Source organism: Scyliorhinus canicula, chromosome 13 (assembly GCF_902713615.1).
Source record: "Scyliorhinus canicula chromosome 13, sScyCan1.1, whole genome shotgun sequence".
Classification (NCBI taxonomy): Eukaryota; Metazoa; Chordata; class Chondrichthyes; order Carcharhiniformes; family Scyliorhinidae; genus Scyliorhinus; species Scyliorhinus canicula.
Genome location: NC_052158.1, coordinates 94,129,302 through 94,145,954, shown reverse-complemented (window position 1 = coordinate 94,145,954; position 16,653 = coordinate 94,129,302). Strand labels below are relative to the sequence as shown.

At 44.1% G+C, this 16,653-nt stretch overlaps 1 protein-coding gene across 2 annotated transcripts in view; it reads left to right on the top strand.

The window, feature by feature from the left end:
- Positions 1-16,653, top strand: part of si:dkeyp-97b10.3 (caspase recruitment domain-containing protein 8) — a 136,279-nt gene that overhangs the window by 100,420 nt on the left and 19,206 nt on the right. For both annotated transcript variants that reach the window (XM_038816246.1, XM_038816245.1), the window contains exons 13-14: positions 7,034-7,172; positions 8,586-8,639. In XM_038816246.1, the coding sequence (XP_038672174.1) occupies positions 7,034-7,172; positions 8,586-8,639 (193 nt within the window). The remainder of the gene's footprint in view (positions 1-7,033; positions 7,173-8,585; positions 8,640-16,653) is intronic.

Here is a 16,653-nt window from a genome sequence, read left to right as displayed (position 1 = left end):
ATAGAATCATATTAATTATCTTTTTTTTTTATAAATAATTTTTATTGAAATTTTTACAAAATACAAAATATAAACATCTTAACTCTATTAACGTACAACCGCGGTAACACCCCATAAACAATGCCCCCCAGCTTCAAGAGCAACTTCAAGCAAAAGGAAGAAACAAAAACAAAGAAAAAGAGAAAAGAAAAAAAAACAAACAAAGGAGAGAGATAGCACCCTCCACAAACCCTTGTGCACAGTTCTCCCTCCCCCCAATCCTTACCCCCCCCCCCCCCCCCCCCCGGGTTGCTGCTGCTGTCGGCCTGTTTCCCTACCGTTCCGCCAGGAAGTCCAGAAAGGGCTGCCACCACCTGAAACGGAACAATGGAGATGATCAATACCATTTTTAATTAAAAGTTTAGATTAGTTATTGCAATAAAGATCTGGAAGGCATAAACGATGTTCAGGTTAGGTGGATTGTTCACGCTAAATTGCTCCTTAGTTTGCAAAAAAGGTTTGGTGGGGTTACTGGTTTACGGGGATAAGGTGGTGCATGGGCCTAGGTAGAGTGCTCTTTCAGAAGGTCAGTGTAGACTCGATGGGCCAAATGGCCACCTTCTGCACTGTAGTTATAAAAAAAAGGCAATCGCCACCAGCTTCTCAAGGGCAGCTGGGGATTGGCAATAAATGCTGCCCTAACCAGCGATGCCCACATCCCGTAAATAAATAAAATAAAAAAATAAATAATTTGCCCGTACTTCTCTGGATATAACACACATGGGCATTTGCATCCTTATTTGCATTGGCACCATTGACAAAACCATAACTCAAGAAATCATGTTTATGCTGCTTTGTTCCCAAATTAAGTTTCTTCTTGTAGGCTGTTCGCCAGAGGCCCTGGAACTTTGTACAGAGCTAACACCAGTACTGCTCAGTCCTGCCGTGGATTCTTCTGAGCAACTCTCTCCAGCAGATTCAGTTGTGAGGTCCTGGCCAGTAGCTACACTGCATATGTGCGCCACTGGCTGTCTCTTCCTTGTAACAAAATGCTCCATCTTTACAGTCCTCTTGCCTTGCTGGCAGCTAGAAAATTGGAGAATCTCTCCTCAGCAATTCCGTGCCAAAATGATGTACTTGACATCACGTGTACATGCAGGGTGCAGTACCTGCTTACTGCTGCTGCTTATGATCGTAAGACTGCACAGGGTCTCTTTTAAAAACCCGTAGCAGCAGCCATTCTCAATGTAAATGCCATTAGCAGCCGTTGGGCGCTTCTCTCACGATCGGGAACTCCGCGACCGATCGCTCCACGGGACCCTCCCGATATCCACCTGTGACCAACTCACGGGTCGCGATCTGCACTTTGAAAAACCCTGCTCTGGAAGTTCCAAAGTAATTCCAGTAATAGCTGCCTATTGGAAAGTGGAGGGGAGAGAAGAATTTGGTGAAATTACAATCACTAGAGAAGTGGCGTTAAGCAATTTGATGGAGCTGCGGGCTGGCTTCTGATGAACTACATCCCACGGTCTTAAAAGAGGAGGCTAATGAAATTGTAGATGTGTTGGTGTTAATTTTACATCATCTACTGGATTCTGGAAATGTTTCATCAGACTGGAAAGTAGCAAATATAACTCCTGGACTCAAGAAGAGAGGAAGGCAGTAAAAGGAAACTAGTCCAGCTACCTTGGTAGCTGTTATGGGGAAGGTGTAAGAATTGATCAGTAAAGAGGATATAGCTGGACACTTAGAAAAAGTCAAGGTAACCGGGAAGAGACAGCTTGGTTTTGTGGAAGGGAAATCGTATTTAACCAATTTATTGACGTTCTTTGAAGGAGTGACATGCATTAGGATAAAAGGAATCTTGTAGACATACTGTACCTGGAATTCAAGAAGTCATTTAACAAAGTGCCACATCAAAGGTTATTGCACAAAATAGGAGCCCATGTTAGGGGGTAACATGAAATGAAAATGAAATGAAAATCGCTTATTGTCACGAGTAGGCTTCAAATGAAGTTTCTGTGAAAAGCCCCTAGTTGCCACATTCCGGCACCTGTTCGGGGAGGCTGTTACTGGAATCGAACCGTGCTGCTGGCCTGCTTGGTCTGCTTTCAAAGCCATTCCTGTGCTAAACAGCCCCTGCATTGTTTTAAAATTACTGGTTGCCCTTTTAGGGCAGAGATGAGGGGAATATTTCTCTCATAGAGGGTTGTAAGACATTGAAACCATCTGCCTCAGACGGCAGTAGAAGCGGGATCATAGAAATTATAGAATTTACGGTGCAGAAGGAGGCCATTTGGCCCATCGTGTCTGCACCGGCCCTACTTAAGCCCACACCTCCCCCCTATCCCAGTAACCCCACCTAACCTTTTTGGACACTAAGGGTAATTTAGCACGGACAATCCACCTAACCTGCACATCTTTGGATTGTGGTAGGAAACCGGAGCACCTGGAGGAAACCCACACAGGCACGTATCTCCGAACGTTCAGATGATACAAAGGTTGGGTGGGAGGGTGAACTGTGAGGAGGATGTAGAGATGCTTCAGTGGGATTTGGACAGGCTGAGTGAGTGGTCCCATGCATAGCAGATGCAGTATAATGTGGATAAATGTGAAGTTATCGACTTTGGTAGTAAAAATAAAAAGGCAGATTATTATTTGAATGGGTATAAATTGAGAGAGGTGGATACTCAGCGAAACCTTAGTGTCCTCATGCATCAGTCACTGAAGGTAAGCATGCAGGTACAGCAGGAAGTAAAGAGATCAAGTGGCATGTTGGCCTTCATAGCGAGCAGATTTGAGTATAGGAATCGAGATGTTTTACTGCAGTTGTGTAGGGCATTGGTGAGGCCACACCTGGAGTATTGTGTGCAGTTTCAGTGTCATTATCTGAGGAAGGATGTTTCTGCTATGGAGGGAGTAACGCAATTCACCAGGCTGATTCCTGGGATGGCAGGGCGGTCATTTGAGGAGAGACTAAATCAGTTAAGATGATATTAATTGGAGTTTAGAAGAGCGAGAGGGGATCTCATAGAAATTTACAAAATTCTATCAGGATTAGACAGGCTAGATTCGGAAAGAATGTTCCCGATCTCTTTGTTGATATTGGGGGAGTCCAGAACTATGGGTCATAGTTTGAGGATACGGGGTAAACCTTTTAGGACTGAGGTGAGGAGAAATCTTTTCATCCAGAGAGTGGTGAATCTGTGGAATTCGCTACCACAGAAAGTAGTTGAGGTCAAAATGTTGTGTAATTTGAAGAAGGAATTAGGAATGCTCTTGGGGCTAAAGGAATGAAGGGGTATAGGGGGAAGGCGAGATCAGGGTATTGAACTTGATGATCAGCTATGATCATAATGAATGGCAGAGAAGGCTCGAAGGGCCTCTGCTATTTTCTATGTTATCAGGGGAGATAGAAATGTGGAACTCAAAAGGCAAACAGATCAGCCATGACCTTACTGAATGGTGAGCAGGCTCTCTGAGCCGAATTACCTACGTCTGCTGATATGTTCTTGGACGCAGTATTATCCGGGAACACGGAATCGTCTTTTATTATCAAAATGTGTAATAGTCACCTTGGTGTAGAAGCAAATCAAAAAATCAGTCAGTGCCTTTACAAGGAAGGGAGGGGAACACTGTCAAAGAAAAATTAATGAGAAAAAAAAATGTAAAAAATCACTGTGATTGGATTTCAAAATGCCCAAATATCTTTTATGACAAACTGATCTGAGATAAATCTAAGAGCCTATGTTCAGTTGTAACAAGAGAATAATCCTAAGGAAAATGGAGCTGAGAGGATTGTGCTCCTGTATTCTTTTGTGCAAGTCTGGTGAACTCAATTCAGCACGGTCAGATCATTATCAGAATTTGACAAGGCTCATTTTCCACAAGTATGGGTAGTGCATAAATGGGAGGGCTGAAAAATCATGAGAGAAGCAGAACATAGAACATGAGCAGAAGGAGGCCATTCGGCCCATCGAGTCTGTACCGACCCACTTAAGCCCTCACTTCCACCCTAACCCAATAACCCATCTAAGGGCAATTTAGCATGCCCAGTCCACCTAACCTGCACATCTTTGGGAGGAAACTGTGGGAGGAAACCGGAGAACCCGGAGGAAACCCATGCAGACACGGGGAGAACGTGCTGACTCCGCACAGACAGTGACCCAGCAGGGAATCGAACCTGGGACCCTGGCGCTGTGAAGCCACAGTGCTAACCATTATGCTACCATGCTGCCCAAGGAGCTTTAAAGGTTGAGGCCAGTATGTGCAGGTTTGATGAATTGGCCATGCTAAATTGCCCTTAGTGACCAAAAAGGTGGGGTTGGGTTACGGGGATAGGGTGGAGTTTGGACTTGGGTAGGGTGCTCCTTCCAAGGACCGGTGCAAACTCGATGGGCCGAATAGCCTCCTTCTGCACTGTATACTCATGATTCTATAATGCCACCATCTTCCCCTCACTCCCCTGCCAGCATTAGCAGGGGCCATTCTCTCCAGGATAGCTGGTCCACTCCTCCATCACCCCCAACACCTCACCCTCTTCCCACGCAACCTTCCCCTGAAGGTGCAAGACTTTCCCTTTTACACTCTCCCCGCTCACAATCCAAGGGCCTAAACACTATTTGCAGGCGAAGCAGCGCCTCCTTCAATCTGATCTATTGCATTTGCTGCTCCCAATGCAGTCCCCTCTATATTGGAGAGAATAAGCACAGATTGGGCGATTGCTTTGCATAAAACCTTCAATTTCTGCGCATGCAGGACTTAGAACTTCCTGCTCCTTGCTGTTTCAACTCACCATCTCATATCCACATGTCCATCCTTGGCCTGCTGCAATGTTCCAGTGAAGCCCAATAAAAACTGAAGAAACAGCACTTCATCTTTTGATCATAACAGTCTTCCGGACTTAACACTGAGTTCAACAGACTGTGGTTTCTCTCCAACCTTTACCCCAATTTCATTCCTATCAATTTATTTTCATTTCTTCCATCGATCCATTTTTCACTCGCCATTGTCTCCCCTCCCCCCACATCACTCGGCCATCTGTTCCCTGTTCCAACCTGTCCTTTGACACGCTACTTATCTTTGTTGGCATTAACAAATTCTGATCTCTAAATATGCCACTATCAGCAACCTTCTAAGTAATGATCACCACCACACATTCCCTTTGTCCTTTTTGTCCATGGCATCTTTGTCAATCTCACCTGTTCATGGCTCTCTATCCAGCCCCTACTGCTCTCTTCCCCCCCCCCCCCCCCCCCCACCCTCCACAATAGTGTAACTCTCATCCTATTTCCCATTCTAAGGGTCATCCAGACTCAAAACGTTAACTCTTTTCTCTCTCCACAGATGCTGTTAGACCTGTTGAGAGTGTCCAGCATTTTCTATTTTCGTTCAAGGTTTGCTGCTTCACTTGAAGTTTAACTTGCTGCTTGCTATGAATCTATATAAAGGTAGTGGCAGGAAGTGAAGACAGTCACACACCTAGCCTTCCATTTCTATAATGCTTTAACATAAATTTTGTAACAGGCACTTACAATTGCTTCTAAACTTACAAATAACTTGCACGTTATGACACCAAGTGAGAAGGACATCTGAATCTACTGCACTTTATTTAATCATACATTCCCACAAGGTTGAATGTTGGCCGGGTCTTTGATGCACCTCTGTGATTCTTCCAAACACTGAAAACTATGGATGGAATCTCAACATCTTTAAAACTAATTGTTTTACTAACTACAAGACCATTTCCTGCTCCATCTTGAGGCACCCCCAGAAGGAGTTTCTAATTTTATAAACTAAACGGAGGCCACATCTGCCAAGCCACCCCCTGCAGGCTGGCCTGCAGCTGCTACTGTGGCCTACTGATCCCATTGTCTCTGGTGGGGGAGGGAACTAAGAGAAGCCAGTTACCTCCAAGCAGCTGCTGGGCTTTGAAATCAGCAGGGAGCTCGACCTCAATCGGGAAGAGCCGACTGCCTGGTACGCCATTGTCAGGCCCACCCCATCTCCTGCAACATCAGCCAGAGGAAGGAACGGATCAGCACACCACCCAAATCCCCTCATTGCAACTTTTCCCCCTAATTCCATGGGACTGGGAAGTGTTTTATGTTTTGCTTGTTTTTCAAAAAAATACGGCACCTGTACACAACCAGGGAGAGACAAACAGGATTGATGGAGGCCCTGGTGACTTCCCAACTGCAAGATTAGTAGTTAGTGCAAAGGGATAGAACCTTCTATTTTATACTGAAGAGTATAAGGAAGTGAGTGATGGGACATTGACAACGAAGGCTGAGTGGCTGGAGGACATTGTGAAACTTTTAAATATTAATTATAAGAGCTTGGAAGAAAGTGATTTTTGTAAGTGGCAAACATCATTAGTATATTGCATTATGAGAAAAGTGTTCATCTTTCCTTACTTGTCCTAGTAGGGCCATTTAAACTCTGACCCGACGGTAATGCATGGTATGTTGCTTTGCCATCTCTTTCCACTGTCACTAAGATCTCTCAGGTGCACCTCTCTGATCTAATGAACCTTTCACTCATCTGACTCACTTCATTTGGCAACACTTCTCCAGCTACATCAAAGATACAATATATTTCTGCACCAGCAGCTAATCTCAAAGACATTTCTTTAAACAACTTCAACCCCCTACATCCTGCAGCAGCCTCCAACAGTGAAACTTGCAATTAGAAACCTTTTTAATGCCTAGAGCTTGTCTGACATATCTTAATAACCTGTCCATGGGGAATCATAATCCCTTTTATTTCCATATAGGTGAAGTCTTCAAGACTTGGAAATTCCAATTAAATTTTATCATCTCTGATCTTGAGACAAGGTTCCTTTTGTGCCCTCTTCAATTACCTCACACATTTGCTTACAAGAACATGTTTACAATTTTGTGAGGAATATTTCTCCCCTACGATGGAAATGAGGACTTTGTACAATAGAACTTGTGTGTGTTCATGAGTACTGACTGTACTGTTTAACAATTATATGCTGCACTGCTATTTTTCGATAGAGGGATCGGTAAAGTTCTTTTTTTTATTTTATTAGGAAATTGAATTCCTGGACATGACACCTCTTAAATGTAAAAGCTACTTTGAAGTATATTTGGAACAACCAGAAGATCTTCAACTAACGCTAATGAATATAGATTCGGGTGAAACAATGTGGACATCAAAAGTGCGGGAGTGTAAGTATTTCCAGAATACATACTCACTCTTAGATAACTTTAAACTGAGCTTGTTTGCTGAGTTTAGTTTGCAACTATTTGATGGGCTGATTTAATTCTCGATGCTAATGTCACATGATGTGTCGAGAGTCTTTCACAGCTATTCACTTTTTACTACCTGAATGTTGCAGGTTTGTATGTTGCATTTTTACCACTGCAAATGAGATCTGGCATTCTAGTTCCCCAAATATTTTGAATTATCATTGCCTCTGATTGAGATATCAGGGGGAAAAATCCATTCACCCCTTGTAACAGAAACAAGATATTAACGGTGCTCTTTATGTCTGCTGCCCAAGTACTGATTTCCATGATCATCTGGAGGGTTTTTATTTTGATTGGACATAATGGGCACTGCCGGTTTTCTCTTTGAGTAAAATGGAATGGTGGATTACTGCAGTTTGCTGCACGTACCAACTCAGCCAGGAAACACTTAAGAATTCTGCTTCACCAAACTTGAAACTTTGATGTCTGTATTGTGATTTGGGGCCACACATATAAACCTTTCCTTATTTTTCTGTTTGCAATCTTTTTTGTCTCCACTTATTTTCTCAATGCTGCTATATGCCTACCCCTCTCAACTCTTCTCTTTCTCCCTCCTAAATATTCATCTTCTCCTCTGCACCTCTCTGTGTGGAGATCAAGACTCATTACACTGACTCATAACCCAGCCCATTCTTTCCAATGCCCTTAAAATGATGCAATACTTTACATCCTGCAAAACTCATTTATTCTTCTTGTTGTTTAAACCAAGAATTATTCTACTAAATCACTATTGTCTGATTTATCTCATCCATTTTACCCTTCTCTACTTTGGCGAAGTTTTGCACCAACAACCTGGGCATTTCTCCTAAATTTCTGATCAAAAAAGAACATTCCACAGACAGTCTTTGCAAGTAGAGATTTTACAGATAGTTAAATCTGTATCATGACCTCATAGTATAATTCCTGGAACAGATTTACTGGGATTCAGGACCAATTTTCACATAACATAGAAACTAGGAGCAGGAGTAGGCCACTCGGCCCTTCGAGCCTGCTCCGCCATTAAATATGATCATGGTTAATCCTCCATCTCAATGCCATATTCCCACTTTCTCCCTTGATACCATTAAAATCTTTAAAAAATCTATCTCTTTCTTGAATACTTTCAGTGACTTGGCCTCCACAGCCTTCTGTGTGAGAGAATTCCACAGGTCCCATAAGTGGTGCATCTTTAAATTTTATAAAAATAACAAATTAAATTATGAATTATTTTTTGTGCTTTTATCTAACACTTTGCATCGTTAAAAGTGTTTTTGTTTGCTAATTGCATCATCTTACTTGAGATTAACCTCTTTAATCGGAAGAATATCATTATATTTTGAAATAACATTACAGGTGACTGGGCAAACCATGACCAAAATGACCAAGGAAAATCAAGGGACATTAACTGTAAGTTTTTACTCTTGCATTTTCTTTAGCAAGGTGTAAAGAATGCTGGACATAGCACAGCTATTGATTTGGGAGAGGCTCTTTAAGGCCTGTTAAAAAAATCATAATTGAAAGTACAGTGGAGTTCAACTGCAATAAAAAGTGTGCATCTATATAAGAGATTGAAGATAAATTGCTGTAAAGGAATCAGGTTTTGAGAAGATGTGAATATCATTGACTTGCCTTCAGGCAAGCATGTTTTTTTATTCATTTACAGGATGTGGGCACCACTGGTTAGGCAGACATTTATTGCCCATCCCTAGTTGCCCTTCAGAAAGTGGTGGTGAGCTGTCTTCTTGAACCGCTGCAGTACCTAAGGTGTAGGTACACCCACAGTGCTGTTAGGGAAGGAGTTCCAGAAATTTGACCCAGCGACAGTGAAGGAACGGCAATATATTTCAATGTCAGGGTGGTGAGTGACTTGGAGGGAAACCTCCAGGTGGTGGGGTTCCCAGGTATCTGCTGTTCTTCTCCTTCTAGATGGTAGTGGTCATGGGTTTGGAAGGTGATGCCTAAGGAACCTTGGCGAGTTCCTGCAGTGCATTTTGTAGATGGCAAATTCAAAGGGAAAAATTTGTAACATGATAATGTATTTGTCCTAACGAGGGATGCGACAAAAGGCCCAACATCAACCTACTTTTGATGGATTTCCACCAACCTCTGCTGGAAAATGCATGTGTACATATCAAGTTGGGGTTTGGCTTGGATATTTTGCCAACACTCCTTGTCTATGCTGACCCAGGAAGTATGGCCACTTGGGTAAATAATTAAGGGCTGTTGGTACCTATGGAACTGAATCTCAGTTACAGGCAGTACTTTTGAAACAGAGAAATATGCAAAGGGAAAGATGTTTTTAACGCATCATCAAAAATGTTTATTTGAGTAAAAAGCTAATAGAAGATTTATGGTAAACCCATCTGAATTAATTAACAAATTGAAGAAAAAATAGCCAACTAGATTGTCCAATGTAATTTATTTTACAGATAGTATAAGCTTATCAGCCTTCCTCACCAAGCACCTGGTGAGATATGCAAAGAAGAAACTAGAAGAAGTAATTTGGAATTGGATAATGTAGTGATATGCCTGTGCACAGCTCTGTATCTAGTTAGCAATGCGACCTCCAACCAGCAATAGAGATCTATCACGTAACTCAAGACACCCGCCAATTGGTAGTAAGATGTACAAGAGGATAGTTGCACTCAGAGTAGCTCCAGGAGAATTCACTGAATTCATTTAGTAGCCATCGTCTGTACTGTAGTTCCCTGGTTACCTTTTCCACATGTTTGTTAATAAATTATCTTTATAATTTAACAACTATATGTTCGGTTTACATCACTACAACGATTATATCATTGAACACAACAGAAAAATTAAAAATACAAATGAATAATTGCTTCTGCCACATCCATATGCCAATCACACTCATGTGATGCAGATTTAAACTATAAACTGTTTTCCAATTTACATTTTCTTGCTCGTCTATTTAATAACTATTCTTGAAGTACAATTGGAGGTGTCGCACAGATTTAAGTGAGGTCTGCTTATGATTTAGTACTGAGCATGTTATTTCCTACTGCTTTGCTGATGTTGGAACTAGGGCCAGGATTCTCCCTCAATTGGCGGGACGGCTCGACGCCGGCGCCAAGAGCAGCACGAACCACTCCGGGGTCGGGTCGCCCGGAAGTTGCGGAATCAACAAACATGTGGAAAAGATAACCGGGGAATTATAGTACAGACGATGGCTACTAAATGAATTCAGTGAATTCTCCTGGAGCTACTCTAAGTGCAATATCCTCCTGTACATCTTACTGCCAATCGGCGCCGAAGGGCCACCATGGGCCGGCGCGTTCTGGCACATGCGCAGAACCGCCGGCGTGTTTCCTGCGCATGCAGAGGGAAAGAGTGCCCCCACAGCACAGGCACGCCCGCAGATCGGTGGGCCACGATCGTGGGCCACCACCCCCGGGGGCCGGATCTCCCCCGCCCCCCCCGAGTACTCCGCTAGCCGCCCTCCAACCAGGTCCCGCCGGGATGGACCATGTCCATTTCACGGCAGCGGGACTGGTCGAAAACGGGCGGCCGTTCGGCCCATCGGGGCTCGGAGAATTGCTGGGGGAAGCGCTGCCAACGGCCCCCAACCGGCGCGGTGTGATCCCCGTCCCCGCCCGAAAACCGGCGCCGGAGAATTCGGCAGCCAGCGTCGGAACGGCAGGGCAGGATTCACACACACCCTCCCCCCGCCGATTTTCCGATCCGGCGGGAGGTTGGAGATTCCCGCCCCAGATGTTATTATAGCTTACAAACCTGAGAATGGATAAGAAATTGGGTGAAAGATTGCTGATATGAGATAACTCTTAGGAGAATAATGTTAGTGTGGAGGAAATATTTAGACTGGGATATTCTGATCTCACCCACCGTGGGAATCGTCGCGGCGGGCTGGGAAATTTGGTCTCCTGTTGGATTGGACTACTTTTAAGTTTAAAAAAAAAGTATATTCACTAGGGATTTACATTTTAGAAATTGACATAACAGTGTTACAAGACAATACCATACATAAGAAATATCATGCCCAGCTCTGCAAAAAAAACCCAAAGGAAAATCCAAGAGAACCTTAATTGTAAGGAGAAATTGTATACATACAATGTGGTTAGCATCAATGCTTCACAGCTGCAGGGTCCCAGGTTCGATTCCCGGCTGGGTCACTGTCTGTGTGGAGTCTGCACGTCCTCCCCCTGTGTGCGTGGGTTTCCTCCGGGTGCTCCGGTTTCCTCCCACAGTCCAAAGATGTGCGGGTTAGGTGGATTGGCCATGCTAAATTGCCCGTAGTGTAAGGTTAATGGGGGGATTGTTGGGTTACGGGGTTACGTGGGTTTAAGTGGGGTGATCATGGCTCGGCACAACATTGAGGGCCGAAGGGCCTGTTCTGTGCTGTACTGTTCTATGTTCTATACGCCACAACGCAACCGAACCCCCAACCAGGTCCAGAACAGAACCAATATCAATCGTATAGTTACAAAATTATAATGAGAGGACCGGCAGCAACAAGTCCAAGTTATTCTCAGGCCCAGGGTCTCCCGTAGAAGAATAAGGAGAGAGGAAAAACCAGGGGCCGGGTTCTCCGTCGGCAGGAACCTCCGCTTCGCCGGCATCGCATTCACACCAGTGGATTTCTTGACGGCGTAGGACTGGCCACAATGGGGAACCCCATTGGTCGACTGCTGGCACGGAGGATCCCACTGCCAGCGGGAGTGTGCCGCACCAGAAAATGGATGCGGTGGACGGAGAATCCCGCCCCAGAGCCAACTCACCGGACAGCAAGGGCTCAGCACCCACCCAAGTCCTGACTCACCATAGAGCTCGTGAAGCATCCATCAACAAAAAGGGAATAATTCACTCAACCAACAAGAAGACAACTCACCCCCAAGGAGAACGACAAATGGCCTTCAAAGCTCGGAACTCGTGTAAGAATAATCGTTCTGGTCCCAATTGAAGAGGGAACTGGGAAGAGATGAATCGTCAAGATGCCCCTCAATAGGGCTCCCTGGGAGGGAGGACAGACTCTCAACCTACTGGGCCTACCCAGGTGAAAAACCAGCACCATACTTAACCGAACAGAGAGAGAGAGAAATAAATCTCGGGAGTGAATGCCCAGATCAACACAAGGCGACAACTGTCACAAACGAAACACTGAAAGTGGACCCACTCCTTAACAGCCAGAACACCAGAATCAAACCAACCTTAGCATACGCTCACCTTAGCAAGACTAACCTTGGTGTTCAAGTAGCTCAGGGAAAAAGCAAAGTGAGAGACCCAGGAGGACTCAGACTTCAGGGCCTCCCAGAAAAGAAAAAGAAGGAAGAAAGAGCAAGAACCATCAGAACCATTCACTCTGATATCAGAGAATCAATATCCAACCCAAATCCTCAAGCTCCCGGTAGCCGTCCAACACACACCGTCAAGGAGAGCCAGACCCAGTCAGCATCACACCAACCTCAGAGAAGAAACTCAATACAGCGCTCAGCCCATTCCCAAGCCCCCCTGCACCCGAGGAGCCAACCCAGCCTCTCGGGATACCCCACCCCCAACAAACCCCCCCAGAAGGTGGCACCTCCAAATATCGAAGACAACAGGATACCAGCCACAGCACCAAGTCTGGCCTAGCACTTTATCAAATGCCTCCTGAAAGTCCATATAAACAACATCCATAGACATTCCCCTATCTACTACCTTAAGTCGCCTCTTCAAAAGATCCAATTATGTTTGTCAGGCCTGACCTGCACTGCAGAGCCGGGATTTTTAGCCAAGACAACATCTCCGTTGGCAGCTATCACCTGATGCATACAACATCTCCAAGATGAGGGTCTGTCCCAAAGCAACTTCCCCACTGCAAGCAGGGCCCCACCCCAACAAATTCCAGCTGCCACAAACAGACAAACATTTTAGCATTTATCTTGGTTCTTTCTTGCAAAGACACTGACCAAACACTTCCCGTGACATAGCACAGGACATGCCACCAAAGGAAAGACAAATGCAAAATGTTGGATTCAAAGATGGGCAGAGCCGGAGCTCACAAAAAAGTAACCACTCCCGTGCTCCAACTATTTCTAAGTGAATGACCTGAATTCAGAAACTCAATTCAAACTGGTGAGTTTCGCAGAGGATATCAAACTAGGAGAGGATATTAAAAAATGTCTTGGACAAAATGTGCAAATGGGCACAGCAGTAGTAGACAGAACTGTAAATGATTGCACACTGGAAGAAAAAGGCTGACTTAAGTACTTTATTAACAGGGTTACAATAGTTAAGGATGAAGTTGAAAGAAATCTATTTTCTTCAATTAATGGAGCATAAATTTACTTTGTAAATAGCTACTGAACTCTATGGCCAAAACAATAGGGCACCAGTCAAAAGTTGTCATTCTCAAATTGTGGTCAGACAATCGGTGAGATTTTGAGCCCTCCCAGCCCGTGACGTGTTTCTCAACGGCAGGAGACGGCCCTCCGTTGGCCAATGGTAGAATCCTCTGGTCCCTCCGCTGTCAATAGGATTTCCCATTGAAAACACTTCCTGCCCCCTAGAAATCCAAAGCGGTGGTGTGTCATCATCTGGACCAGAAGATCCCGCCAGCCACACGATCTCGCCTATGTCTTGGGGTAACTAAGCAATCTTAGAGGTGTAGAGCACAGGGAGCAGGAAAGGTAGATTTGCAATACAACTTTAAACTGAACTATGGGAGGATGACATTGAATCTCAGGATTTAGATCATTTGGTGATTTGGGCAGAGAAATGGTAGATAGAGTTTAATCTGGACAAATGTGAGGTAATGCATTTTGGAAAGTCTAATACAAATGGGACTAATTTATTTATTTTAAATTTAGAATACCCAGTTATTTTTTTCCAATTGAGGGGCAATTTAGCATGGCCAATCCACCTGGCCTGCACATCTTTGGGTTGTGGGGGCAAATCCCACACAAACATGGGGAAAATGTACAAACTCCACATGGACAGTGACCCAGAGCCAGGAATAAATCTGGGACCTCGGCGCCATGAGGCAGCAGTGCTAACCACTGCATTACCATGCTGCCCACAAGTGGGGTTTATACAGTAAATGGCAGAACCCTTGGGAGTATTGACAGGCAGAGAGACCTGAGAATACAGTTCGACAGATCACTGAAAGTGGCAATACAGGTGGATAAGGTAGTCAATAAGGCATAAGGCATGCTTGCCTTCATCGGTCGGGGCATTGAGTATAGAAATTGGAAAGTCATGCTGCAGCTTAGTTAGGCCACACTTGGAACACTGCGTTAAATTCTGGTCGCTACTCTACCAGAAGGATGTGGATGCTTTAGAGAGGGTACAGAAGAGGTTTACCAGAACGTTGCCTGGTCTGGAAGATATTAGCTATGAGGAGAGGTTGGATGAGCTTGGATTGTTTTCACTGGAACAATGGAGGTTTACAAAATTATAACTGGCGTGGACAGAGTGGATAGTCAGATGTTTTTTCCCAGGATGAAAAGTTAATTACTAGGGGACATAGGTTTAAGCTGCGTGGGGAAAAGTTTAGAGGAGATGGGTGAGGCACTTTTTTTACACAGATGGTGGTGAGTGCCTGAAATGGACTGCCGGTGGTGGAAGTAGATGCGATAGCGACGTTTAAGAGGCATCTTGACGAACACATGAATAGGATAGGAATAGAGAAATACAGACCCCAGAAGTGCAGAAGGTTTTAGTTTTGATAGGCATCATGATCGGAGGGCCGAAGGGCCTGTTCCTGTGCTGTACTGTTCTTTGTCCTTTGGTGCAAACTGCTAAAGAGCACTTCAAGAATAATTGATGCATAGATTTGACTTATGGGTAATGTGTCAGAGGCAATTACCTTGCAATTATTTGAATAGAGTTGAATGCTTTGAGAGCAAACTGCAGGGTCTCACGAGATGAATAGCCTAGTTTGAACTATAATATTCTTGGTATTATTTGATTAACACAGAATATTTACAGAGTCTGCTGAGGTTTGAAAAACAGGAGCATTATTGAGAAACGTCTTATTATGCTGGCTACATCTTGGAAGATAAGAGAGAGAGCAAATCATGTGATATATCATCGCTTCCTGTGATGATGTGCACAGTATCTGATTAGCTTATTACACTGTTCAAATTAGCCCTTATACTACATCTACATCTCTCCCCCCAGTCTCTGATTTCCATTTTTATGTTGTGAGCAGCAGGAGTCTCCAGGAATTGAAGCTGAATCTCTGGGACACTGCTGCGAGCAAACCCTGTAGAAAAACCATTGCGGAAATTGAAAAGGAATGTGTTTTTCTTTCAATTTTTAAATTACATTAGTTATAAAATTATTGGCTATGGGAAGAACGGCTTTTTGACTCACACTCAAGTGTCATCGAATTGGAAAACAGTCTAATTGGTGTGCAACGGCCGGGCTCATCAGGATTGTGTGGGTTGGCCGATCAGTTGCGGATGTGCGGGCATGGGGTATTTGAAGGCAGAAGGTCGTGTGATAAAACCTCCAGGAATACGTTCAACCAGAATTAGCAAATCTAATTTTGATGATCAAATAAGCCGCAGTTTTAACTCTAATGTGTTACAGTCCTTAATCGTTTTTCATTTTCCTAGGTCCTCTTCTGTCCTCCATATCTTTTTTATGGGGCCAACCACTGTGGCGATTTCATTAGTTTACCATATGGGTCCTCTTCTTCTTTGAAGGGGATTGAGGTATTAATCCTTAGATGGTCTCAGATTCTGCTGGGCAAGAGGGGAATTAATTGGCAGATGACTCAGGTTCATCATTCAGCTTTGGGTGTTGAATGCAGCATCTATGGCTGGTCTGATTGCAGATAACTGCTTCTCTGGGGTAGGAGGCTGCTTTTGATTGGCTTTTGACCAGTGCCATTTCACCTACCTTGCTTTGATTGGACAAGGTAGGACCATGGATCAGGTAAGTTTCTGTTCAACCACTTGCCCATAGTGAGTTTTGTCATGGACCCAAACTATCTCTCCAGGGTGGAGGTCTGGCAGGCTGCGTGTCTTGTGGTGTTTGCCATAGTTCCGAATCTGGCTGAAATGATATTTTTCCTCTTTCTCTCTCACTTTGTCCATACTTCAGCTAATGCTTGTGGCATGTTTGTGTGTGGGAGAGTAGTGAATTAAGTCTCAGTCTTCTTCTCATGACCTGATGCTAAACCATTTTGGACAGATGTTGAACAAAATAGCTCAGAAGTGCAAATTTGATGTCATCATTCTTCTCCAGCAATGCTTTCATGGTAGTCACTCCTTTTTCAGCTTCACCGTTAACTTGAGGGTATCTTGGAGGCAGCTGGTAGTATGGGCAAACCCATACAATGCTGTGAACTCTTCACAATATTAATTGGCAAACTGAGGTTCGTTGTCTGAGATTATGCGGTCTGGGATTCTATTTGTTGCAAATATCTCCTTTAGCGGTCCAATTATTCTTTCAGAAT